This window comes from Eriocheir sinensis, chromosome 50, assembly GCF_024679095.1.
Source record: "Eriocheir sinensis breed Jianghai 21 chromosome 50, ASM2467909v1, whole genome shotgun sequence".
NCBI classification, from domain to species: Eukaryota; Metazoa; Arthropoda; class Malacostraca; order Decapoda; family Varunidae; genus Eriocheir; species Eriocheir sinensis.
Genome location: NC_066558.1, coordinates 2,381,676 through 2,406,675, shown reverse-complemented (window position 1 = coordinate 2,406,675; position 25,000 = coordinate 2,381,676). Strand labels below are relative to the sequence as shown.

General features: G+C 44.9%; 3 protein-coding genes across 15 annotated transcripts in view; 1 reads left to right on the top strand and 2 right to left on the bottom strand.

Moving 5' to 3' along the window:
- Positions 1–1,821, bottom strand: part of LOC126982210 (neuroblast differentiation-associated protein AHNAK-like) — a 37,722-nt gene extending 35,901 nt beyond the window's left edge. For 8 of the 9 annotated variants that reach the window (XM_050834097.1, XM_050834101.1, XM_050834102.1 and 5 more), the window contains exon 1: positions 1,414–1,821. In XM_050834097.1, coding sequence (XP_050690054.1) covers positions 1,414–1,630 — 217 coding nt within the window. In that variant the 5' untranslated portion in view covers positions 1,631–1,821. The remainder of the gene's footprint in view (positions 1–1,413) is intronic. The other variant, XM_050834106.1, reaches the window with a different exon arrangement.
- Positions 1,822–3,001: 1,180 nt separating this feature from the next.
- On the top strand, positions 3,002–23,352 carry LOC126982211 (inositol-3-phosphate synthase 1-B-like). 5 transcript variants are annotated; one of them, XM_050834109.1, is made up of 7 exons: positions 3,002–3,108; positions 14,631–14,872; positions 17,797–17,929; positions 18,780–18,896; positions 19,687–20,090; positions 20,462–20,704; positions 21,415–23,352. In XM_050834109.1, exons 2-7 carry the CDS (start codon positions 14,711–14,713, stop codon positions 22,003–22,005), a joined length of 1,650 nt encoding a protein of 549 aa, XP_050690066.1. In that variant the 5' UTR covers positions 3,002–3,108; positions 14,631–14,710; the 3' UTR covers positions 22,006–23,352. The 5 variants fall into 5 exon arrangements, with proteins under 5 accessions (XP_050690066.1, XP_050690067.1, XP_050690064.1 ...); XM_050834110.1 differs by having other exon boundaries at positions 3,017–3,108; positions 14,635–14,872; XM_050834107.1 differs by lacking the exon at positions 3,002–3,108 and adding an exon at positions 11,490–11,638.
- LOC126982027 (uncharacterized) lies at positions 9,127–12,042 on the bottom strand. Its single transcript, XM_050833746.1, has 4 exons — positions 11,945–12,042; positions 11,417–11,432; positions 10,219–10,366; positions 9,127–9,476 (listed from the first exon to the last, which is right to left on the bottom strand). Exons 1-4 carry the CDS (start codon positions 12,040–12,042, stop codon positions 9,127–9,129), a joined length of 612 nt encoding a protein of 203 aa, XP_050689703.1.
- Positions 23,353–25,000: the final 1,648 nt, after the last annotated feature.

Sequence of the window (25,000 nt, the reverse complement as noted above, 5' to 3'; positions counted from 1 at the left end):
ACCATCACCACCACCATCATCACCACTACCACCACCACCACTACCACCACTGCCACCACCACCACCATCATCACCACCACCACCACCATCATCACCATCATCACCACCACCACCACCATCATCACCATCATCACCACCACCACCACCATCTTCATCACCACCACAGGAATCTAAACTAGGTCACCACCACTACCTTCACCACCACCACCACCACCGCCACCTTCATCACCACACACACACACACACACACACTTTCTGTATCATTTTTATCGTTGTTTCTTGTTTTTTTTCTTATTTTTTGAGAGAGAGAGAGATTTACATAGATTTACATAGAAAATCAGACCACACAGACCCCATGGTCCAGACTTGGTGGTCTGTCCTTAAGTGATTTACATTAAAAAACGTTGCATTGATATTGTTGAGAGAGAGAGAGAGAGAGAGAGAATAGAGTAGACAGCTGAAGAGAAAAGAAGGAGGAGAAGAAAGGAATAAAAAAACGAAAGAAAGAGAAAAAAAAGAGAAAGATGAATTATAAAAAAGAAAGAAAAATGAGAAAAAAAGAAAAAGAAAAGAGAAAAAGGAGAAAAGCATTACTACTACTACTACTACTACTACTACTACTATTAATATTACTACTACTACTACTACTACTACCACTACTACTACTACCACTACCACTACTACTACTACTACTACCACCACCACTACCGCCATCACCACCACGTCATCCCCTTCCACCTCCACCACCTCCACCACTTTGGAATGGAGGGGGTGATGGGAGGGGGTTGGGGGGTGGAGGAGAACCGGTTGGGGCGGTGAGTGGCGGGAGGTGGATCGCAAACACCACCTCCACCACCACCACCACTACCACTAACATCACCACCACCACTACGACTGTCATCACTACCCTTATGTTCCTACTATTAACACTACCACCACTACTACTACTACTACTACTACTACTACTACTACTACTACTATTTCTTCTTCCACCATTCAGTAGTTAGGTAAAGATTCTATCCAACCTACTCTCCCACCTCCTCCAACTCCTCCTCCTCCTCTTCTTCTTCTTCCCATTCCTCCTGTCTCCTTCCCTCCTTCTGCGTTCCTCCAAAGGTCAGCGGAAACAAACACACACACACACACACACACACACACACACACACACACACAGACGAGGTGAAGAATAAAAAAAAAGAAGAATGAAATCAGGACATCTATAAATAGAAGTGAATTAAATGTACGTGTGTCTCTCTGTGAGTGAGTGTGTGTGTGTGTGTGTGTGTGTGTGTGTGTGTGTGTGTGGAAAGCTTACGTGGGTGAGCATTTCTATACCTAACCTCTCGCTTATTATTTCCTTCCGGCAACATACCTTTCCCGCACACACACACACACACACACACACACACACACCTGCCGGGGATGCCCTGCGGCGGCAGCAGCAGTAGGCGAGGGCCACGAGGACCACCGCCACCAGCGCCCCGGCCACGGCGGCGGCGGCCACGCTCCCGCCGCAGCCACACTCGGGCTGGGCGGCCTGCGAGGCGTCGTCCTGGCCGCCCACGCCCGCGAGGAGGCCCGCCAGCAGCAGGGCGGCCAGCGCGGGCGTGGGCACGGCGGTCCCGCCCATCAGGCCCGGCGGGGCGGCCCGTGGGCCATAGGGCGCGGTGCGGGCACTGTTCGCTCACTAGACACTGGCCGCGGCGCCTGTCGCTGGGGCCCGATTAGGGGCGGCGCAGGGCGTGGGGCGGGCGTGCGGCACAGGTGCGGCGCGGGGCGGGGCGGGCGGCGTGCGGGGCGGCGCTCCGTGCACAATGCCGGCTAGGGACACACTGGCGCGCCGCGGCCCGCAGGTGCGCCGCCCCGCCCCCCGCCCGCCGTGCGTGCGTCAGTGCGTGCCCAGGTCGCGGCAGCCTGCGTCCTGCGTCCTGCGTACGCCCTGCGCCGCGCCGCGCTGCCCCGCCGCGACGCCCGACCCGCGCCGCGGCCACTACTGCGTCACCGACCTGACACCCCCCCGCCGCCATCCGCCCCCTCACCGGCCCCTGCCCCCGAGGCCCCTTTACCTGGCCCATGCCCACCTGTGCCGTCCTCTGCCGCCCCTTCCTCGCGTCCCTGCCTGAACCGTCCTTGTCATACGCCTACCTGGTACCCTGCATCCGTCACCCCCTCCACCTGCCTCCGCCTTGGCCCATCCCGCCCCCCCTCCCCGCCACCCGGCCACGCACCACATGACCGGCATCGCAGCAATGTTATGACGTTGTTCAGTGTTTGCTTGGGCGGCTTGGTGGTTTGTCGTCTTGTTCTTCATGTATTCATCTTTTCCTCTTAATCTTCTTTTCGTTTTTCCTTCTCGTTATTAATATTATTCATCTTATTCTTATTCTTATTCTTGTTATTGTTAGTTCTTCTCCTTTTCTTCGTTTTCTTCTTCCTCGTTCTTCTTTTTCTTGTTGTTCTTCTTCTAGTATTTTTTTCTCTCGTTAACGTATAAATAAAAAAAGGTCAACACACACACACACACACACACACACACACACACACACACACGTTTCACCATACATTCATACACGTACATGAAAAGCATACACAAGAATACAGGGCGTGGCAAAAGGTTTCTCCGTACACACACACACACACACACACACACACACACACACACACACACACGAGAGAGAGAGAGAGAGAGAGAGAGAGAGAGAGAGAGAGAGAGAGAGAGAGAGAGAGAGAGAGAGAGAGAGAGAGAGAGAGAGAGAGAGAGAGAGAGAGAGAGAGAGAGAGAGAGAGAGAATTAATCTTACTTAAAATATTTCTGATCATAAAATAAACAAAAAAAATAAATGAATAAAAGAAAAAATGAAGGCGAAGTGCAAGGCCGAAGAGGAGAAGAGGAGGAGGAGGAGGAAGAGGAGTAGAAGGAGGAGAAGGAGGAGAGGAGGAGGAGGAGTAGGAGGAGTATTTTGGGAAACTTGAATGGTGCCAACGTCTGTCTGTCTGGTGGTGGTGGTGGTGGTGGTGTTGAAGGTAGTGGTGGTGGTGGTGGCGGTAGTGGTGTTGAAGGTAGTGGTGGTGGTGGTGGTGGTGGCTGCTGTACAAGATTAGTGCATTGTGAGTACTTACAAGGCCTATTTACCTGTGTGTGTGTGTGTGTGTGTGTGTGTGTGTGTGTGTGTGTGTGTGTGTGTGTGTGTGTGTGTGTGTGTGTGTGTGTGTGTGTGTGTGTGTGTGTGTGTGTGTGTGTGTGTGTGTGTGTGTGTGTGTGTGTGTGTGTGTGTGTGTGTGTAGATTTGACCACCAGCACCACCACCACCACCACCACTACTACTACTACTAATAATAATAATAATAATAATAATAATAATAATAATAATAATAATAATAATAATAATAATAATAATAATAATAATAATAAATTCACCTTCCTTACCTGTCACTAATTAGCCACACCTGTTCTTCGTGTTCTCCAAATTGCCTGAAATAAAAAAATATATTACTCATTTATCTTAATTTATCTTTATTATTTGACCCAAGGAAAAAAGTAGGAATTAGAAAAGAAGAAAATAAAGAAAAGTAAGAAAAGTAAGAATATAAGTAGAAAAGAAGAAAATAAAGAAAAGTAAGAAAAAAGAAAAGTAAAAATATAAGTAGAAAAGAATAAAGAAAAGTAAGAAAAAAGAAAAGTAGGAATATAGGTAGAAAAGAAGAAAATAAAGAAAAGTAAGAAAAGTAAGAATATAAGTAGAAAAGAAGAAAATAAAGAAAAGTAAGAAAAGTAAGAATATAAGTAGAAAAGAAGAAAATAAAGAAAAGTAAGAAAAGTAAGAATATAAGTAGAAAAGAAGAAAATAAAGAAAAGTAAGAAAGAAAAGTAAGAATATAACTAAGTAGAAAAGAAGAAAAGTAAGGAAATGTTTCTTGTTAAGTGAATAGTTTTATCTTTTTCTTTCTTTTCATTTTTTTTTTACTTCTCTTTTCCATCAAACACATTTTCATACATTTACTTTCACCTTTTATATTATTTTTCTTTCTTTCTTTGTCTTTGGTTCATTCATTCATTTTCCTTTCATTTATTTTTTTCACTTTTTTTCATTTTTTTATTCCTTTCTTTTTTTTTCATTTTTCATTCATTTTTTTTCATTCAATTTTTTTCATTCATTTTTCTTTCCTTTCCTTTTTTTTCCCTTTCATTCATTCTGTCTTTCTTTCTTTTCTTCTTCTTCTTCTTCGTTTTCTTTCCTCTTCCTTTCTTCTTCTTCTTCTTTTTCGTTTTCTTTCCTCCTTTCTTCTTCTTTTTCTTCTTCTTCTTCTTCTTCTTCGTTTTCTTTCCTCCTCCTTTCTTCTTCTTCTTCTTCTTCTTCTTCTTCTTCTTCTTCTTCTTCTTCTTCTTCTTCTTCTTCTTCGTTTTCTTTCCTCCTCCTTTTTTCTTCTTCTTCTTCCACACCTTTCTTTATCATCCCTTATCTTTCTTTATCTCTCTTTTATCACTTTTCCTTTAGCGCCAATCCCGGACAGGTAATCTAATCTACAATATTACACCTGTACTTCCTCCTCCTCCTCCTCCCCTCCTCCTCTTCCTCCTCCTCCTCTTCCTCCTCTAGGCTCAGGTGATGTAAATTTTGTCACCTTGATCTGGACTTCCCTGGAATTTACATTTATTGTGATGTGGTAATACTGGGTGGTAGTAGTAGTAGTAGTAGTAGTAGTAGTAGTAGTAGTAGTAGTAGTAGTAGTAGTAGTAGTAGTTGTTGTTGTTGTAGAAGTAGTAGTAGTAGTAGAAGTAATAATAATAATAATAATAATAATAATAATAATAATAATAATAATAATAATAATAATAATAATAATAATAATAATGAGAAGAAGAAGAGGAAAAAGAAGAAGAGGAGGAAGGAGAAAAATGTCGTAGTTACCCATTCAGCACCCTCGTTTTCTTTCATGCTCTCTCTCTCTCTCTCTCTCTCTCTCTCTCTCTCTCTCTCTCTCTCTCTCTCTCTCTCTCTTAATCTCCATTGCTTCCGGCCGTGATAAGTGTGTGTGTGTGTGTGTGTGTGTGTGTGTGTGTGTGTGTGTGTGTGTGGGTGTGTGCGTGTGTGTGTGTGTGTGTGTGTGTGGGTGTGGGTGTGGGTGTGGGTGTACTCGTGATGTCTACATGTGCAGGCTCTGGGCTACACTTGTGGGGTCTTAAGTGCCCCTACAAGTGTCAGCCAATTTAAGTTCAGCTTTAATTACTTTTAATTAACGATCTTGGGTTGAACTGACTATTTCACGAGGACATTCTACGTATCAATACATTTCATATACTACTACTACTACTACTACTACTAATAATAATAATAATAATAATAATAATAATAATAATAATAATAATAATAATAATAATAATAATAATAATAATAATAATAATAATAATAATAATAATAATAATAATAATAAGCTAGAATAACAAGAATAGGATTAAGATTAGAAACAAAAATAAGAAGAGAAAAAAGAAGTTATTTTAAGAGGACTGCAAACCGGGTAAAGATTTTTATTTATTTATTTATTTTTCAGCAAGGCGACAGCTCAGGGAAAGAAAACATAATAAACGAAAAAAAAAAAAAAAAAGCCCGCTATAGTCACTGCTAATATAAAAGAGAAGAGAAACGAGTTTTTTTTTTTTTTAAACAAAGGAGGCAGCTCAAGGTCAACAAAAAAAGAAAACAATAATAAACGAAAAAAGCCCGCTACTCGCTGCTCCTAAAGTAAAACAAGAGAGGTGGCCGAAAGGAAGATCAAATGCAGGAGGAGAGGTGTCCTGATACCCTCCTCTTGAAAGAGTTCAAGTCGTAGGCAGGAGGAAATACAGATGAAGGAAGATTGTTCCAGAGTTTACCAGCGTGAGGGATGAAAGAGTGAAGATGCTGGTTAACTCTTGCATAAGGGGTTTGGACAGTATAGGGATGAGAATGAGTAGAAAGTCGAGTGCAGCGGGGCCGCGGGAGGGGGGGAGGCATGCAGTTAGCAAGTTCAGAAGAGCAGTCAGCGTGGAAATATCGATAGAAGATAGAAAGAGAGGCAACATTGCGGCGGAATTTAAGAGGTAGAAGACTATCAGTATGAGGAGGAGAGCTGATGAGACGAAGAGCCTTAGCCTCCACTCTGTCCAGAAGAGCTGTGTGAGTGGAGCCCCCCCACACATGAGATGCATACTCCATACGAGGGGGGACAAGGCCCCTGTATATGGACAGCAACTGTGCAGGGGAGAAGAACTGGCGGAGACGGTACAGAACGCCCAGCCTCGAGGAAGCTGATTTAGTAAGAGATGAGATATGAAGTTTCCAGTTGAGATTTTGAGTTAAGGATAGACCGAGGATGTTTAGTGTTGAGGAAGGTGATAGCTGGGTGTTGTCAAAGAATAGGGGATAGTTGTTTGGAAGATTGTGTCGAGTGGATAGGTGGAGAAACTGTGTTTTTGAGGCGTTGAAGGACACCAGGTTCTTCTTGCCCCAATCGGAAATAATAGTAAGGTCTGAGGCTAAGCGTTCTGCAGCCTCCAGCCTTGAGTCGTTAAGTTCCTGAAGGGTGGGTCTTCTATTAAAAGAAGTTGAGTAATGCAGATTGGAATCATCGGCGTAGGAATGGATAGGACAGTTCGTTTTGGAAAGAAGATCATCAATGAACAACAGAAAAAGAGTGGGAGATAGGACAGAACCCTGTGGGACACCACTGTTAATAGATTTAGGGGAAGAACAGTGACCGTCTACCACGGCAGAAATAGAACGGTCAGAAAGGAAACTGGAGATAAAGGTACAGAGAGAAGGATAGAAACCGTAGGAGGGTAGTTTAGAAAGCAAAGATTTGTGCCAGACCTTATCAGAAACTTTTGATATGTCCAGCGCAATAGCAAAAGTTTCACCGAAACGGCTAAGAGAGGATGACCAAGAGTCAGTTAAGAAGGCTAGGAGATCACCAGTAGAACGCCCCTTGCGGAACCCTTTTTTTTTTTTTTACAGCAAAGGAGACAGTTCAAGGGCACAAAAAAAGTAAACATTAATAAAAAAAAAGCCCGCTACTTGCTCCTCCTAAAAAGAATCCAAAGAATCCATACTGGCGATCAGATAGAAGGTCAGAAGTGGAAAGGTGCTTTTGAATCTTCCGGTTAAGGATTGATTCAAAAGCTTTAGATAGACAAGAAAGTAAAGCTATAAGACGGTAGTTTGAGGGATTGGAGCGGTCACCCTTCTTAGGCACAGGCTGTATGAAGGCAACCTTCCAGCAAGAAGGAAAGGTAGATGTTGACAGGCAGAGGCGAAAGAGTTTGACCAGGCAGGGTGAGTTGCCGAAGGATAGGTCAATTTCGGGTGGAGAGGTGTCTTGATACTTCCCTCGTGAATTAAAGTGTTCAAGTCGTAGGCAGGAGGAAATACAGACGGAGTAATGAAGGTTGTTGCAGAGTTTACCAGCGAAAGGGATGAAAGAATGAAGGTGCTGGTGTACTCTTGCATAAAGGATTTGGACAGCACAGGGAAGAGAGAATGAAGATGCTGGTGAACTCTTGGGATTTGGACAGCACAAAGATGAGAGAATGAGGATGCTGGTGAACTCTTGCATGAGGGATTTGGACAGCACAGGGATGAGAGGATGGAGATGCTGGTGAACTCTTGCATGAGGGATTTGGACAGCACAGGGATGAGAGGATGGAGATGCTGGTGAACTCTTGCATGAAGGATTTGGACAGCACAGGTATGAGAGGATGGAGATGCTGGGGAACTCATGCATAAGGGATTTGGACAGCACAGGGATGAGAGAATGACGATGCTGGTGAAGTCTTGCATCAGGGATTTAGATAACAATGCATAGGGTAGCATTTCCTCTCTCTCTCTCTCTCTCTCTCTCTCAGTAGGGTCATATACCTACGTGCGTGTCTGGTCTGTCCTAATATCTTATCTTGTGTTTGGTAAATAATGATAATAATAATAATAATAATAATAATAATAATAATAATAATAATAATAATAATAATAATAATAATAATAACAATAGAATACCTGAGAGAGAGAGAGAGAGAGAGAGAGAGAGAGAGAGAGAGAGAGACCCACCCACACACCCACACACATACCTTGGTTAAATCACATCACTGCACTTCCCTTCCATATCACAAGTGCTGAAGGAGGTAATGAATTGATTGCTGATTAGGCTGAAGTTAATGCAGGTGATAGCGAGGAGGAGGAGGAGCAGGAGGAGGAAGAGAGACATAAGATCAATATTTGTTTTCGGTAAATCGATGCGGGTTTGGGCTTTCGTCTTTACTCGCTCTTGTAACACCGACTATTCTAGAACGCGAAATACTAGGCTGAAGAAGGCTGGGTAAGGCTGGGGAGGGCTGGAGCAGAGTTTGGGGCTGTGGAAATTACTCATGGGGTTTTGGTGGGCTGGGGAGGGCCGGGGCAGAGTTTGGGGCTGGGGAAATTACTCATGGGGTTTTGGTGGGCTGGGGAGGGCCGGGGCAGAGTTTGGGGCTGTTGATATTATTCATTGGGTTTTGGTGGGGTGGGTAGGGCCGGGGCAGATTTTGGGGATTTGTAAATTAGTAATGGGGTTTTGTTGGGCTGGGGAGGGCTGGGGCAGAGTTTGGGGCTGTGGAAATTACGCAGGGGGTTTGGGTGGGCGGGGGAGGGCCGGGGCAGAGTTTGGGGCTGTGGAAATTACTCATGGGGTTTTGGTGGGCTGGGAGGGCTGGGGCAGAGTTTGGGGCTGTTGAAATTACTCATGGGGGTTTTGTGGGCTGGGGAGGGCTGGAGCAGAGTTTGGGGCTGTGGAAATTACTCATGGGGTTTTAGTGGGCTGGGGAGGGCTGGGGGAGAGTCTGGGGCTGGGGAAAGTAATCACTGGGCTTTTGGGGAACGCTCCGGGGGGTTGAACGCGAAATACTGGTGCTGGAGGGTCTGGGGAATTCCGGGGAGGACTGGGGCAGAGTATGGGGCTGTGGAAATTACTCATGGGGTTTTGGTGGGCTGGGGAGGGCTGGGGAAGAGTCTGGGGCTGGGGAAAGTACTCATTGGGCTTTTTGGGGAACGCTCCGTGGGGCTGGAGTGTCTGGGGAATTCCGGGGAGGACTGGGGCAGAGTATGGGGCTGTAGGAATCACTCATGGGGCTTTGGTGGGCCAGGGAGGCCTGGGGAAGAGTTTGGGGCTGGGGAAAGTGATCATTGGGGTTTTTTGGGAGCGCTCCAGGGGGTTGAAGGCGAAATACTGGTGCTGGAGGGTCTGAGGAATTCCGGGGAGGACTGGGGCAGAGTTTGGGGCTTTAGGAATCACTGACAGGGCTTTGGTGGGCTGGGGAGGGCTGGGGCAGAGTTTAGGGCTGGGGAAATAACTCTCGGGGCTTTGGTGGGCTGGGAAGGGCTGGGGAAGAGTCTGGGGCTGGGGAAAGTACTCATTGGGCTTTTTGGGGAACGCTCCGTGGGGCTGGAGTGTCTGGGGAATTCCTGGGAGGACTGGGGCAGAGTATGAGGCTGGGGAAATTACTCATGGGGCTTTGGTTAGCTGGGGAGGGGTGGGGCAGAGTCTGGGGCTGGGGAAAGTACTCATTGGGCTTTTTGGGGAACGCTCCGGGGGGTTGAACGCGAAATACTGGTGCTGGGGGGTCTGGGGAATTCCGGGGAGGACTGGGGCAGAGTATGGGGCTGTGGAAATCACTCAGGGGGCTTTGGTGGGCTGGGGAGGACTGGGGAAGAGTCTGGGGCTGGGGAAAGTAATCACTGGGCTTTTGGGGGAACGCTCCGGGGGGCTGGAGGGTCTGGGGAATACAGGGGAGGACTGGGACAGAGTATGGGGCTGTAAGAATCACTCATGGGGCTTTGGTGGGCTTGGGAGGGCTGGGGAAGAGTCTGGGGCTGGGGAAAGTACTCACTGGGCTTTTTTGGGAACGCTCCTGGGGTTGAACGCGGAATACTGGGGTGCTGTTGGCCTTTCATGCATGAGCTGGGGTGGACTGTGGTAGAGTTTGGGGCTGAGGAAATTACTTATGGGGCTTTGGTGGGCTGGGGAGGAGTCTAGGGCTGGGGAAAGTACTCACTGGGCTTTTTTGGGAACGCTCCTGGGGTTGAACGCGGAATACTGGGGTGCTGTTGGGCTTTCATGGGCTGGGGTGGACTGTGGTAGAGTTTGGGGCTGTGGAAATTACTTATGGGGCTTTGGTGGGCTGGGGAAGAGTCTGGGGCTGGGGAAAGTACTCACTGGGCTTTTTTGGGAACGCTCCTGGGGTTGAACGCGGAATACTGGGGTGCTGTTGGGCTCTCATGGGCTTGGGTGGAGTGAGGTTTAAATAGGGCTGGGAGAGTACTCGTGGGGCTTCTTTGGAACACTCCGGGGGTCTGAACGTGAGCTGGGGGAGTGGGGGAGGAGGGAGGAGGGAGGGGGAGTGAGGGAGAGCAAGAGAGGGAGAGTAATCCATATGCAAATTCGTGGACAATGTTACCATCTGTTATCATACTCATAAAGACCGTATTTTGGGGTTTTCTGAGCCATAAATATCTCTAAAAACATCGATGATTTATGAATTTAAACGATAACTTTACCTGAATTTCGCTGTATGTAAGGGTACGATAGTTTTATGGCGTGAAAATATATATCCCACTCATAAGATATCGTATTTTCCTAGTTTACTGATCAATAACTTATACCAAAGCGTCGAGAACGTGTGACTCTTACGATGATGTTAATTGAATTTCGTTTTATGTGTTTGCACGATAGTTTTATACAGTTACCCAACGTTATCGTGCTCATAAGGTCGTATTTTCTGGGATTTTTTTAACTATTACCAAAATCATCAGTAACTAACAATTTTTACGATAATTATAAAGGAATGTCGTTATATGCGTGTGCACGATAGTTTTATACAGTTACCCAACGTTATCGTACTCATAAGGTCGTATTTTCTGGGATTCCTTAACTATTACCAAAATCATCAGTAACTAACGATTTTTACGATAATTATAAAGGAATGTCGTTATATGTGTTTGCACGATAGTTTTATACAGTTACCCTACGTTATCGTGCTCATACGGTCGTATTTTCTGGGATTCCTTAACTATTACCAATATCATCAGTAACTAACGATTTTTACGATAATTATAAAGGAATGTCGTTAGATGCGTGTGCACGATAGTTTTAAGAGGGTGAAAACGATTGGTATAATGCGATATGGTCAGCAGGAAAGTCAGGTTATATTCCTTGCATCCTTCATTTCTAAAAGCCTAAAGAGATTTCAAAAACGTTCCCATGATAGCTTCCGTACTTCCACGGTGCAGATGAAGGGTCAAACTACCACCGGAGTCATAAAACTAACCAAAGAAACGCCTAGAAAGAACACGAAAGCCCTAATGTGTGAGCGTGTTGAGAAATGTTAAACAAAAATGACCCTTATGCAGATCACGCCGGCGCAGACGTTTCTGGTGGGGAGAGAAGGATGGGAGATGGAGGGAGAGGGGGAGAGGGGTGCTGACGTGTTCGCAGGGAGAGGAGAGGAAGGGAGAGGCGGGGAGAGGCAGGTAGAGGAGGCGAGACAGCTAGACAGGGGCGGCATAACACTCTGAACCGTCTAGCGTGAGGGACCTACGCTCTGTTCTGGCTACACTGCATCTCGGATTTCTTTGAGGTACCATTCATGTTTTTCTCATTTTCCTCACTCACCGTTATCCACACCTTCACTATCAACCCTCAACCTCATTTTCAGACTCTATACTTCCCCTCACTATCACCCAGACCCTCACTATCAACCCCTAACCTCATCTTCAGGGCGTCAACTTCACCAGGTGACTCGGGTTCCCTTGAGATACCATTCATGTTTTCCTCATTTTCCTCACTCACCGTCACCCACACCATCACTATCAACCCTTAACCTCATTTTCAGACTCAATACTTCCCCTCACTATCACCCAGACCCTCACTATCAACCCCTAACCTCATCTTCAGGGCGTCAACTTCACCAGGTGACTCGGGTTTCTTTGAGAGATCATTCATGTTTTCCTCATTTTCCTCACTCACCGTCACCCACACCATCACTATCAACCCTCAACCTCATTTTCAGACTCAATACTTCCCCTCACTATCACCCAGACCCTCACTATCAACCCCTAACCTCATCTTCAGGGGATCAGCTTCATCAGGTGACTATCTTGGTTTCCCCTGAGGTGCTATTCGATCACATGTTCTTCATTTTCCTCACTCACCATCACCCTCACCATCACTACCCACCCTCAACATCACCTTCAGTGCCTCTAGTTCACTATCAAACACCCCAATACCTTTTCAATAGCGTGCTTTCATAACTAAACACGTGAGTGAAGTCATGTGTGTGTGTGTGTGTGTGTGGCTGTCAAGTGCCGGTCTGTCTGGTGATGTCTGGAGTGCCGGTACCGTTTGCATGCTCCCGTGGCACTGGGCTGAAGTAAGGCTTGTGGGTGCCATGTGTAGGTAGAATATGATGCTACAAGGCTTAATCTTCCTTCTGGTACAGTTGGAGAGGTTGTAGAGGAGGTTAAGTAAGAGATAATACCGTTAGAAGAATATTTTAGCGGAGGGGAGCCAGGGTTAGCACGCGCGGGGGGCAAGGAACTAGATCTCGTCGGTATTTTCAGCCGCTCCATCTCCCACATCAACTCATTCCAAAGGCCTAAAATGACATCAATCGGGTCCTCGTGAGTATTTCCTTAGGTTCACGGTACAGAGGAAGGGTCAAACTACCACCAGGGCCATTAAGCTACCCCTGGAAATGCCCACAACGCCCACGAAAGCCTTGTCAAATATGTGAGTTTGGGTGCCGAAGGTATGGGAGTACGGGCACCGCTAGCAGACAGGGAGTGGTTCACGCATTCGCCGGTTAGTATTTCTGTCAGTGTTTACGTTCTGTCACCCCCATTTTTCGTTTCCCCTACGTTTCTGTGCCTATTTTCCGTTTCCAGGCCTCGTTTCCACCTCGTCCCCTGCCCAGAGCGCTGATATACATAAGGGAATGTTTTGGTGGAGGTGATGAAATGGTTTAGTCTATGTTCAAACGTTTTCTTTTAACTCATACGGGATTTTGTGGGAGACTGTGACATTTAACACTTGATGTCCGCAGAGCGCTTCAAAACTTTATAATCCATCAGTTTACTCTTGTTCTCACTAAGTAACGCTCGATACGATTCTTGAAGGACTTAATGGTTTCCCCACTTACAACTTGAGTAGGGAGGTTGTTCCAGTGGCGGATGACTCGGATGGGGAAGAAACTCCTACCAATGTCTGTATTACATACTTATTAAAAGGACATCAGTAGGTTATCCATGAAAGCAATTAACACTCACTCACTCACTACGACGTTGTGAATAAGTGCATATCGAGGATTTTTATTGAGGCTAACATCATTATTCCTGACGGCCAGGCGGAGCGCTGCGCTGAAAGTGGATCGGGGCCTGAAACCTCATCAACGGTAAACGGTGAACATCGCCTCGCTTTTTTATTTTTTATTTTACAACGAAGGAGACAGTTCAGGGGCACACACACACACACAAAAAAAAGGAAACTGTAATAAAAAAAAAGCCCGCTACTCGCTGCTCCTAAAAAGAATCCAAAGGGGTGGCCGAAAGAGGGGTCAATTTCGGACGAAGAGGTGTCCAGATACCCTTCAATAGGTTCTTGAGTTGGTCTGTAGCTGAAAAACCTTGCAGATGGTCAACGTTACTGAAGTTCTTTAGGTACTTGAAGACCTGAATCATATCCCCTCGCAGGCGTCTCCTTTCCAGTGTAAAGAGATTGAGTCCCCTGAGTCGTTCTTCATGCGGCTGAGTCCTCAAGGGTGGAATCATCGTAGCGCGTCGCTAAACTCGCTCTAATAATTCAATGGCCTTTCTGTAATTAGGGGACCAGAATTATTGTAACGCATACTCGAGGTGAAGTCTTACAGTGGGATAACATTACTTCCAGCGTCTTACACTCGAAGTTCCTCGCTAAGAACCCGAGCATAACGCTGGCTTTATGGAGGAGGAGGAAGAGGAGGAGGAGGAGGAGGGAGAGGAGGAGGAGGAGGAGGAGGGAGAGGAGGAGGAGGAGGAGGAAGAGAAGGAGGAGTATAATTATTTTTTAAACGAAGTACATAGTCTGAGAGAGAGAGAGAGAGAGAGAGAGAGAGAGAGAGAGAGAGAGAGAGAGAGAGAGAGAGAGAGAGAGAGAGAAAAGAAACAGCAACAAGAAAAAGTTAACTCAGCAGATATTTCAGACAACGAAGCATACACGCACGCAATAGGAGAGAGAGAGAGAGAGAGAGAGAGAGAGAGAGAGAGAGAGTAAATTGGAGATAATTGAAGAGAGGGGAGGAAATGAAGAATGAGAGAGAGGAAGAAAGAAAGAAAGAAAGAAAAGAACAAAATAACAATAGAATAAACGTACACACGAAAAAAAATATAAAGACGAGAACAAAAGAAATAAAAACAGGAAAAAATACGAAAAAAAATAAAGAAAACAAGACAAAACAAACTTAAACGATTAAAAAAAATCCAAAAAAGAAACACAGCGGAAAAAAACAATCACACACACAAAAAAACAATAAATATACAAGCAAAAAAATAAATAAATAACTAAAATAACCTAACCCCTTTTATCTTCCTTTCCAGCCAGCCAGCCAGCCAACCAACCAACACACACACACACACACACACACACACACACACACACACACACACACACTCTCAGCATGGCACCTCACATCCGCATAGAGAGCCCGGCCGTTCGCTATACCCAGGAGTCGATCGAGGCGGACTACCACTACGACAACACGAAGGTCTGGCGGGACAGCAAGGGGACGCTCGTGGCCACGCCCACCTCCACCACCTACACCTTCAGGACGCAGAGGAAGGTGAGGCATGCTGGTTATATCCCCCCCCCCCCACACACACACAGCAGAGTCAGTTCAAGGGCATAAAAAAAAAGGAAACAAATGTGAAAAAAAAAAGCCCGCTACCACCTACACCTTCAGGACGCAGAGGAAGGTGAGGCATGTTCGCTACAGCTTCACTTTCTCTCATTTTCAGTCATATTCATCTTTTCTTTCCCTCATATTCAGTTTCTCTTTCCCTTGTATTCAATTTTCCTTCCCCTCACTACAGTGCGTTCATTCCTTCGACTTAAAAACAATAACAACAACAAATGAAAGTATAACAATTTGTTCACTAAGTATCGTACCGGATGACCTATTCAACACTGTTTTTACTATTTGTGTTCAGGTTTTGCTATCTATATATTCCTTCCCATTTCAATTACTTCCTTCAACCTAAAGCAACAACAAATCAGGGTATCAAAATCAGTTTAACCCGGTAGCTGCGGGGATCATGTTTCTTAAAGCCCCTCTATGCGAATTAATAAGAAAAAAATCATCGCTCTCGCAAACCACTTCATAATATATATCAGCGGATTTGTGATCAGTTTATGTATCATCTATTTTGGGGTTTATATCATGGCAAAAATGTGGCCCGTCGCTGGTACACGGTAAAGCCACAAATTTGGCCCGTCGCTGCTATCGTAACGGATGACCTATTTTACATTATTTTTACTATTTTGTTAAGTTTTATCGTCTTTTTCCCTTTTTGAAGTCTTTCCTTCGATCAAAAACAACAGCAAGCCAAGCTATCAAAATCAGTTTAATAATATCGTAACGGATGACCTATTTTACATTACTTCATTTTTACTATTGTTTGTTAAGTTTTATCGTCTCTCTTTCTTTCCCTTTTTGAAGTCCTTCCTTCGATCTAAAACAACAGCAAGTCAAGCTATCAATGAAATCAGTCCACCCGAAATCGACCTCTCTTTTGGTCACTCTTTAATTTTATCTTTTATTTTACATTATTTTTGCTGTTTTTGTGAAGTTTTATCGTCTCTCTTTCTTTCCCTTTTTGAAGTCCTTCCTTCGATCAAAAACAACAGCAAGCCAAGCTATCAAAATCAGTCCACCCGAAGTTGACCTCTCCCTTGGACACTCTTTAATATTATCTTTTATTTTACATTATTTTTGCTGTTTTTGTGAAGTTTTATCGTCTCTTTCTTTCCCTTTTTGAAGTCTTTCCTTCGATCAAAAACAACAGCAAGTCAAGCTATCAATGAAATCAGTCCACCCGAAGTTGACCTCTCTCTTGGACACTCTTTAATTTTACCTTTTATGGGAGCGGCGAGAAGCGGACTTTTTTTTTTTTGCACTCTTTTTCGTTGCCCTTGAGCCGTGACCTTTGATGTAAAAAAAAAAAAATCAAGCTATCACAATCAGTTTAACAATATCGTAACGGTTGACCTCTTTTACATTATTTCTTACTATTGTTTGTTAAGTTTTATCGTCTCTCTTTCTTTCCCTTTTTGAAGTCCTTCCTTCGACCTAAAACAACAGCAAGTCAAGCTATCAATGAAATCAGTCCACCCGAAATCGACCTCTCTCTTGGTCACTCTTTAATTTTATCTTTTATGGGAGCGGCGAGTGGCTGGATTTTTTTTTCTTCACTCTTTTTTTTGCCCTTGAGCCGTGACTTTTGATGTAAAAAAAAAAATCGCAATGAGTGACCTAGTTTAAGCTATCATTACTACATTTGTTAATTTTTTACCATCTCGATTTCTACTTTTGAGTTAATTAATTCGACCTTAAGAAAATAACCCCCCCCAAATCAAATTATTATAACCGAATCACTAAATATCGTAAAAGCACTAATATACACTAATTACCCTCCTTAACCCAGTTATTTGCCTTCTGATGATGATAGTTATAATAATGACATTTAAAGACCTGAGGAAAATGATCTATAATTGCCTGAAAACTTGGGCATTGGGCCATTGCTCACCTGTTAAACTAATCCCTTTTTAATAACCTAGTGAGAGTTATTGACGTCAGTGGTTAGGCAATGAAGATGGATCAATACACGAAGTTAGATTACCCTCACGCACTTGAGGATGTTGAGAAAGATAAAATTACGTTGTGGTTAGGTTCACGGAAGTTAGATTACCGTCACGCACTTGAGGATGTTGAGAAAGATAAAATTACGTTGTGGTTACGTTCACGGAAGTTAGATTACCCACACACACTTGAGGATGTTGAGAAAGATAAAATTACGTTGTGGTTAGGTTCACGGAAGTTAGATTACCCTCACGCACTTGAGGATGTTGAGAAAGAGTTTGTTACGTTGTGGTTAGGTTCACGGAAGTTAGATTACCCTCACGCACTTGAGGATGTTGAGAAAGAGTTTGTTACGTTGTGGTTAGGTTCACGGAAGTTAGATTACCCTCACGCACTTGAGGATGTTGAGAAAGAGTTTGTTACGTTGTGGTTAGGTTCACGGAAGTTAGATGACCCACACGCACTTGAGGATGTTGAGAAAGAGTTTGTTACGTTGTGGTTAGGTTCACGGAAGTAACATTATCCTCACGCACTTGAGGATGTTGAGAAAGAGTTTGTTACGTTATGGTTAAGTTCACGGAAGTAACATTATCCTCACGCACTTGAGGATGTTGAGAAAGAGTTTGTTACGTTATGGTTAAGTTCACGGAAGTAACATTATCCTCACGCACTTGAGGATGTTGAGAAAGAGTTTGTTACGTTTGAGTTATACCCCCCCCCCCCCTTCCCTACAGTCTCTCGCGTGATGCTGGGGGAACTGTTTATCTGTAAGTGACTGTCTCTTTACCCTCTTCTGCCTGTCTACCTCTCTTCCTGTGTCTCTCCAACTCGTTCTCTACCTCTCACACTCTGTCTCTCTATCTCCCCATCGCCTACACTCTCTCACTCTCACACCCTCTCCCTCCCAGGTCCCTCGCGTGGGGCTGATGCTGGTTGGGCTCGGCGGTAACAACGGGTCCACGGTCACTGCCGCAGTCCTCGCCAACAGACACAAGCTCTCCTGGCGCACCAAGAATGGCACCCAGCACGCCAACTACTACGGTGAGGCAGGGTGGATGGGGGGTGGGTTCGAACTGGTTGACTGGCTGATTGGTTGGATGGTTGGTTAAATGATTGATGGTTGGTTGAGTTAAAATTGGATTGAGCTGGATTGGTTGATTGATGATTGGTTGAATTAAAATGGATTGAGCTGGATTGGTTGATTGCTTGGTTGAGTGGTGGATTGGTTGATTGATGATTGGTTGAATTAAAATGGATTGAGCTGGATTGGATGATTGCTTGGTTGAGTGGTGGATTGGTAGGTTATTTGATTGATTGATTGACTTAGGTTTTGGTAGGTTCAAAATCGGTTGATATCAAAAGTGGTTGAATTCTAATTTAGTTGACTTAAATAATGGTTGACTGATTGACTCGGTGATTGGATGATGATCGACTGACTGGTTGTTTGGTTGACTGGTTGACTGGCAGACTAGTTTTTATTTTTATTTTTTTTACAACAAAGGAGACAGCTCAAGGGCATAAAACAAGGAAACAATAACAAAAAAAAAAAAAAGCCCGCTACTCGCTGCTCCTAAAAAAAATAACCAAAAGAGGTGGCCGAAAGAGAGGTCAATTTCGGGAGGAGAGGTGTCCTGAGATGAAATCGATTGACTGGTTGTTTGGTTGACTGGTTGACTGGCAGACTAGTTGAACTCATGATAAACAAACTGCAACATTGGTTAAGTTAAAGAGCGGTTACTTAAAGATTTCCTGACTTAAAAATTGATTGACTTTCCCACTCTCTCACTCCCCCCTCAATCTTTCCCATGACTCACACTCTCCCCAATGGCACTCCCTCTTTCCCTACGCCCCTCTCCTACTCCCCTCTCGGTTACACTCACCTTCCCCGCAGGCTCCATCACGCAGGCCAGCACGGTCTGTCTGGGCATGGGGCAGGATGGCCAGGAGGTCTACGTGCCCATGAAGGACCTGCTGCCCATGGTAGACCCCGACGACCTGGTGATTGACGGTGAGTACAGGTGTGGGCAGGTGTGGGAGGGGGGAGTGGGAAGGTGTGTGTGTGTGTAGGTGTTTCTGTGGGGATGTGTGTGTGTGTGTGTGTGTGTGTATATCTGTGTACGGGTAGGAGAGAAAGATAAATACAAAAATACACATAAATCACCACTTAAAAAACAAACAAACGAAATCAACCATATTAACACGAAAAACACCAACCCCTTAAACCCCACCTTCTCTTCTTTAATCCTACCTTCTATTCCTAAACCCCACCTTCTCTTCTTAAATCCTACCTTCTATTCCTAAACCCCACCTTCTCTTCTTAAATCCTACCTTCTATTCCTAAACCTCACCTTCTTCTCTTAAAACCCTACACCTTATCCCATAAATCTCACCTTCTCTTAAGACCAAACCATTCTCCTCTAAACCTCACCTTCTCGTCTTAAAACTACATCATCTCCCTTAAGCCTCACCTTCTCTTAAAACCCCACACCTTATCCCTTAAATCTCATCTTCTTCTCTTAAAACCAAACGATTCTCCTCTAAACCTCACCTTCTCTTCTTAAAGCTAAGCCCTATCTCCTAAACCCCACCTTCTACTCTTAATCCCCACACCTTATCCCTTAAACCTCACCTTCTTCTCTTAATGAAAAAATCCATCTTCTTCTGAAACCTCACCTTCTCTTCTTAAAGCTAAGCCCTATCTCCTAAACCCCACCTTCTTCTCTTAATCCCCACACCTTATCCCTTAAACCTCACCTTCTTCTCTTAATGAAAAAATCCATCTTCTTCTGCTCCTCCAGGCTGGGACATCTCTTCCTTGGACTTATGCGAGGCGATGCAACGCGCGAAGGTGCTAGACTACGAGCTCCAGGTGCAACTCGAGTCCCACATGCGAGCCATCAAACCGAGGCCTTCAATCTACATCCCGGAGTTCATCGCGGCTAACCAGGCGGACCGGGCTGATAACGTCTTGGAGGGCACGAAACAGCAGCAGATGGAGAAGATCCGAGCGGACATCCGGGACTTCAAGCAGACCAGTAACGTGGATAAGGTCATTATACTGTGGACGGCCAACACGGAGCGGTACAGCGAGGTCATCCCTGAGGTCAACGGGTCGATGGATGCGCTTCTGGCCAGTATCAAGAGGAATGAGTCTGAGATTTCGCCCTCGACGCTCTTCGCTGTTGCTAGCATTCTGGAAGGGGTGAGTCAGAGAGAGGGGAAGGGGAGGGGGATGAGTAGGGGGGAATGGGCTGTGAATCGGGAGGAAAGGGGATTTGTTTAGGGGGGAAGAGGGGAGGTGAGTAAGAGAGGGGAAGGGGAAGGGAATGAGTAGGGGGGAATGGGGAGTGTATGGGGAGGACAGGGGGAGGATAAGAAGGGAGGTGAGTAGGGAGAGAGAGGGGAAGTTGGTGAAAGGGAGTAGATAGGGAGGAGGAAGGGGATAAGGGAGAGGATGAAGGTGTGTGTGTGTGTGTGTGTGTGTGTGTGTGTGTGTGTGTGTGTGTGTGTGTGTCCAATCAACCACCCTCACACCTTCCCACACATCCTCTCACCTGTCTAACTCAATCCCAGGTAACCTACATCAACGGGTCGCCCCAGAACACCTTCGTACCGGGAGTCATCGAGTTGGCGGAGAAGAAAAACGTGTTCATTGCCGGAGACGACTTCAAGAGCGGACAAACCAAGCTCAAGTCGGTGCTGGTGGATTTCCTGGTGGGCGCGGGGATCAAGCCGAGGTCCATCGTGAGTTACAACCACCTCGGGAACAATGATGGGAAGAACTTGGACGCCCCGCAGACTTTCAGATCGAAGGAGGTGAGCGAGAGAGAGAGGGAGAGAGAGAGAGAGAGTTGAGAAATTTTGATTGAAAGAATGAGAGAGAGAGAAAGTTAATAAGTTTTGATTGATAAAGAATGGGAGAAAGACATGTAAGAAATGCTAATAGTGTATGAGGAGAGAGAGAGAGAGAGAGAGAGAGACCCCTTACTCATCTTTCCCTTCACTTCCTCACTCTTTCTCTTTTCTTTCTCTCCCTTCTCTTCCCTTCCTCAGCCTTTCTCTTCTCTTTCTCTCCCTCAGCCTTTCTCTTCTCTTTCTCTCCCTTCTCTTCCTTTCCTCAATCTTTATCTTCCCCTTCCAACTTTTCTTTGCCCTCCTCTTCCCTTCTCTTTCCTTTCCTTACCCTTCCTTTCCTCTTCTTACTCTCCCTCACCCTTCTACTCACCTCCTAACCCTCCTTCCCCTTCCCTACCCTTCCTAACACACCCCTACCCATCAAACACCCATCTCGCACCCTTCTCTTTCCTTCCTCACCCTTTTCCTTACTCCCTTACCCACCCTTTCTCTTCTCTTTCTCTCCCTTTCTCTTCTCCTAGCTTTTCTTTGCCCTTCTCTTCCCTTCTCTTACCCTTCCTCTTCCCTTCTCAACCGTTCCTAACCCTTCCTCTCACTGGCTGTCACCCCGCCTATCATCACCCTTCCCCACACATATCATCACCCCTCTCACACATCTCCCATTCCAACAGATATCCAAAAGCGGCGTGGTGGAGGACGTGGTACTATCGAACGACCTTCTCTACGCTGAAGGAGAAAAGCCAGACCACTGCGTCGTTATCAAATATGTCCCACACGTCGGAGATAGCAAGCGAGCCATGGATGAATATACCTCAGAGATCATGATGGGCGGATCAAACACCTTGGTCATCCATAACACCTGTGAGGACTCCCTGCTGGCCTGCCCCCTCATCCTCGACCTGGTCATACTGGCGGAGCTGTGCGAGAGGATTGAGTACAAGGTTGAGAGCGAGGAGTTTCAGAGCTTCCATTCCGTGCTGTCAATCCTTAGCTATCTCTGTAAGGCACCTCTCGTTCCACCTGGCACTCCTGTGATCAACTCCCTCTTCAGACAACGATCCTGCATTGAGAATATCCTGAGGGCGTGTGTAGGACTCCCGCCGGCCAATCATATGCTGCTGGAGTATAAGAGTAAGAAGCTGGAGGAGAGGGCAAGGCAGGTCAAGAAGAGGTCAGCTGATGTGGCGATGAATGGAAGTAAGACCCACATGAAATCCCCGCCCTCACGAATTCGCCGGCTGTCAGATGAGATTGATAAGTGATTGATGGTTGAAGGAGGAAGAGGAGGAGGAGGAAATGGAGATTGAGATGAGGATGAGGAAGAGGAAAAGTAGAAGTTGATGAAGAAAAGGAAGAAGTTGAATGAGTAGAGGAGAGAGTGGAATGGAAGTTGAAATAGAAAATGACGGAAGGGACAGAGATGAAGAAATGAAAAGGAAGGAAGAGAAAAATGGAGAAAAAAAAGATGAACAGGAGAAAAAAAATAAATGAGAGAAGAAAAGAAGAAGAAAACCGAAGAATAAAGGAAAGGAGGAGAAAAAAAAGGAAGAAGAGGAAGATAAAAAGGAAGAAAAAGAAGAGAAAATAAGAGGAAGAAAAAGAAGAAAGACGAAGATTAGAAGAAGAGAAAAAAGACAACATACAACGAAGAAGAAAAGGAAGAAGAAAAAGAAGAAAAAAATATTATTGTTGTTGTTTTTGTTATTATTAGAGAAAGAAGTGTAGGAGAGAGAGAGAGAGAGAAAGAGAAGGAGAGAAAATAACACGTGTCTGTCTACCATATCGAGAGAGAGAGAGAGAGAGAGAGAGAGAGAGAGAGAGAGAGAGAGAGAGAGAGAGAGAGAGAGAGAGTAACAGGTCAAGAGGATGAACATAGCTAAGAGGATTGTAACCATCTCCTCTTCCTCCTCCTCTTCCTCTTCCTCTTCTTCCTCCTCCTCTTATATAACAATTCTTCTTCCTCTTCTTCTTCTTTTCTTCCCATATCTCTATATCTTCTTCCTTCCTCTTCCTCCTCTTTATTTTGATCCTCCCTTCTTCTTCCTCCTCCTCCTCTTCCTTCCTCTTCTTCTCTTCCCACACTTCCATTTTCTTTTCTTCCTCTTTCTTCTTCTTCCTCTTGTCTTCCTCTTCATCTTCTTGTCTTATTACACTTTCTTCGTACCTTCTTCTTCTTCTTCTTCTTCTTCTTCTTCTTCTTCTTCTTCTCCTCTTCCTCCTCCTCCTCCTCTTGATCCTCTTCTTGTACTTCAAAACGACAATCAGAAAAACACACAAACGAGAGAGAGAGAGAGAGAGAGAGAGAGAGAGAGAGAGAGAGAGAGAGAGAGAGAGAGAGAGAGAGAAAAAGGTATCGACCAACTAGTGACGTCATCAACACCTGAGCGCCTCGACCAATCAGCATCGACTTTGGCGTGCGTGAAGGTAGCCAGCCAGTCTGTCAGCCAATCATCTCTCACCATTTCCCACCGATAGTATTAAAGGTCAAATTCAGCCTCTATTACCCTGTATTGTGAACCCTATAGCCACGGGAAGGTTAAAAAGACATTTTATCAAGGTTGTGTTATGTTATGTGTTAAAAAACGTAATAAATTTGATGCAGAAATGAATTTATGTGGTTTTAATTTTTTTTTTCGTGAGAGAGAGAGAGAGAGAGAGAGAGAGAGAGAGAGAGAGAGAGAGAGAGAGAGAGAGAGAGAGAGAGAGAGAGAGAGAGAGAGAGAGAGAGAGAGAGAGAGAGAGAGAGAGAGATCTAATTTTTATCAATGAAATGAAAACTGAATCCCAAACTGACGTATAGCTACAAAGACATACAGACATATATAAAGTCCCTAGTCTACCCTTTAATGACCTCGTTTTCTTTACTATAACAACCACCGAAGAAAACGACTGAATAAAGGGAGACTATGCCAATAAATCAACCTCTTCAATATTATGTCAACTTATATGAAGACAGGAAGTGAAGGGAGAGAGAGACAGAGAAAGAGAGAGAGAAAGGGAAGGATAACTACAGATAATGGAAGAGATAAATAAAGAAAGAAAGGAAGTAAGACAAACAAGAAAAGGATGGTACACGAATGATAAACAAGGACAAAGAAAAAAATAAAGAAAAAATAAAGAAAAATTAAAACCTGGGAGGAAAAGAGATAAAGAAAAAGAGAAAGGCAAAAAATAAAAATAAAACACCTGACACGAAAAACAAAACAAAAAACAAAGAAAACAAAAAACAAAAAAGACAAAAAATATATACAGAAACAAATATAATGTCTGTCTGTCTGTCTCTGTATAATAATTTAGTCTGTGGCACGCCCCCTCCGACCCCCCCCCCCTTCAACCCTGGTTCACACACACACACACACACACACACACACACACACACACACACACAAACACAAACACATACAAATTCATACACACGCACATACACACATATATACATACATACATACATACAGATATAAACAGACAGACAGACAGACAGACAGGAAGAGGGGCTTAAATTGATCTTACGCGCTCTACTTTAACACACACACACACACACACACACACACACACACACACACATACAGGGTGATCAAATTTTCTCTCACTTTCCTCCTTTTTTTCTTCTTCCTCCTCCTCCTCCTCCTCCTCCTCCTCCAATTTCTCCTCCTCCTCCTTTTCCTGTCACCAGCTCTCCCTTTTTTTCTCTCTCTCCAGTTATAGCACTCCTCCTCCTCCTCCTCTTCCTCCTCCTCCTCGTCTTCCAGTCTTCCTTTTTCTTCTCCTCCTCCTTCTTTTTTTTTTTTTTCTGTCACCACCTACACTTTTTTCTCCAGTTATGCTTCTCTTCTCCTCCTCCTCCTCCTCCTCCTCCTCCTCTTCCTCCTCCTCCTCCTCCTCCACGAAGATGAAAACCAAAACCAATATTTATCTATGGATTCAATTTTACTTCACCTTGAATATTTCTACATCTATGTGAGTGCGTGTGTGTGTGTCTGTGTGTGTGTGTGTGTGTGTGTGTGTGTGTGTGTGTGTGTGTGTGTGTGTGTGTGTATGTGTGTGTGTGTGTGTGTGTGTGTGTGTGTGTGTGTGTGTGTGTGTGTGTGTGTGTGTGTGTGTGTGTGTGTGTGTGTGTGTGTGTGTGTGTGTGTGTGTGTGTGTGTGTGTGTGTGTGTGTGTGTGTGTGTGTGTGTGTGTGTGTGTGTGTGTGTGTGTGTGTGTGTGTGTGTGTGTGTGTGTGTGTGTCTGTGTGTGTGTGTGTGTGTGTGTGTGTGT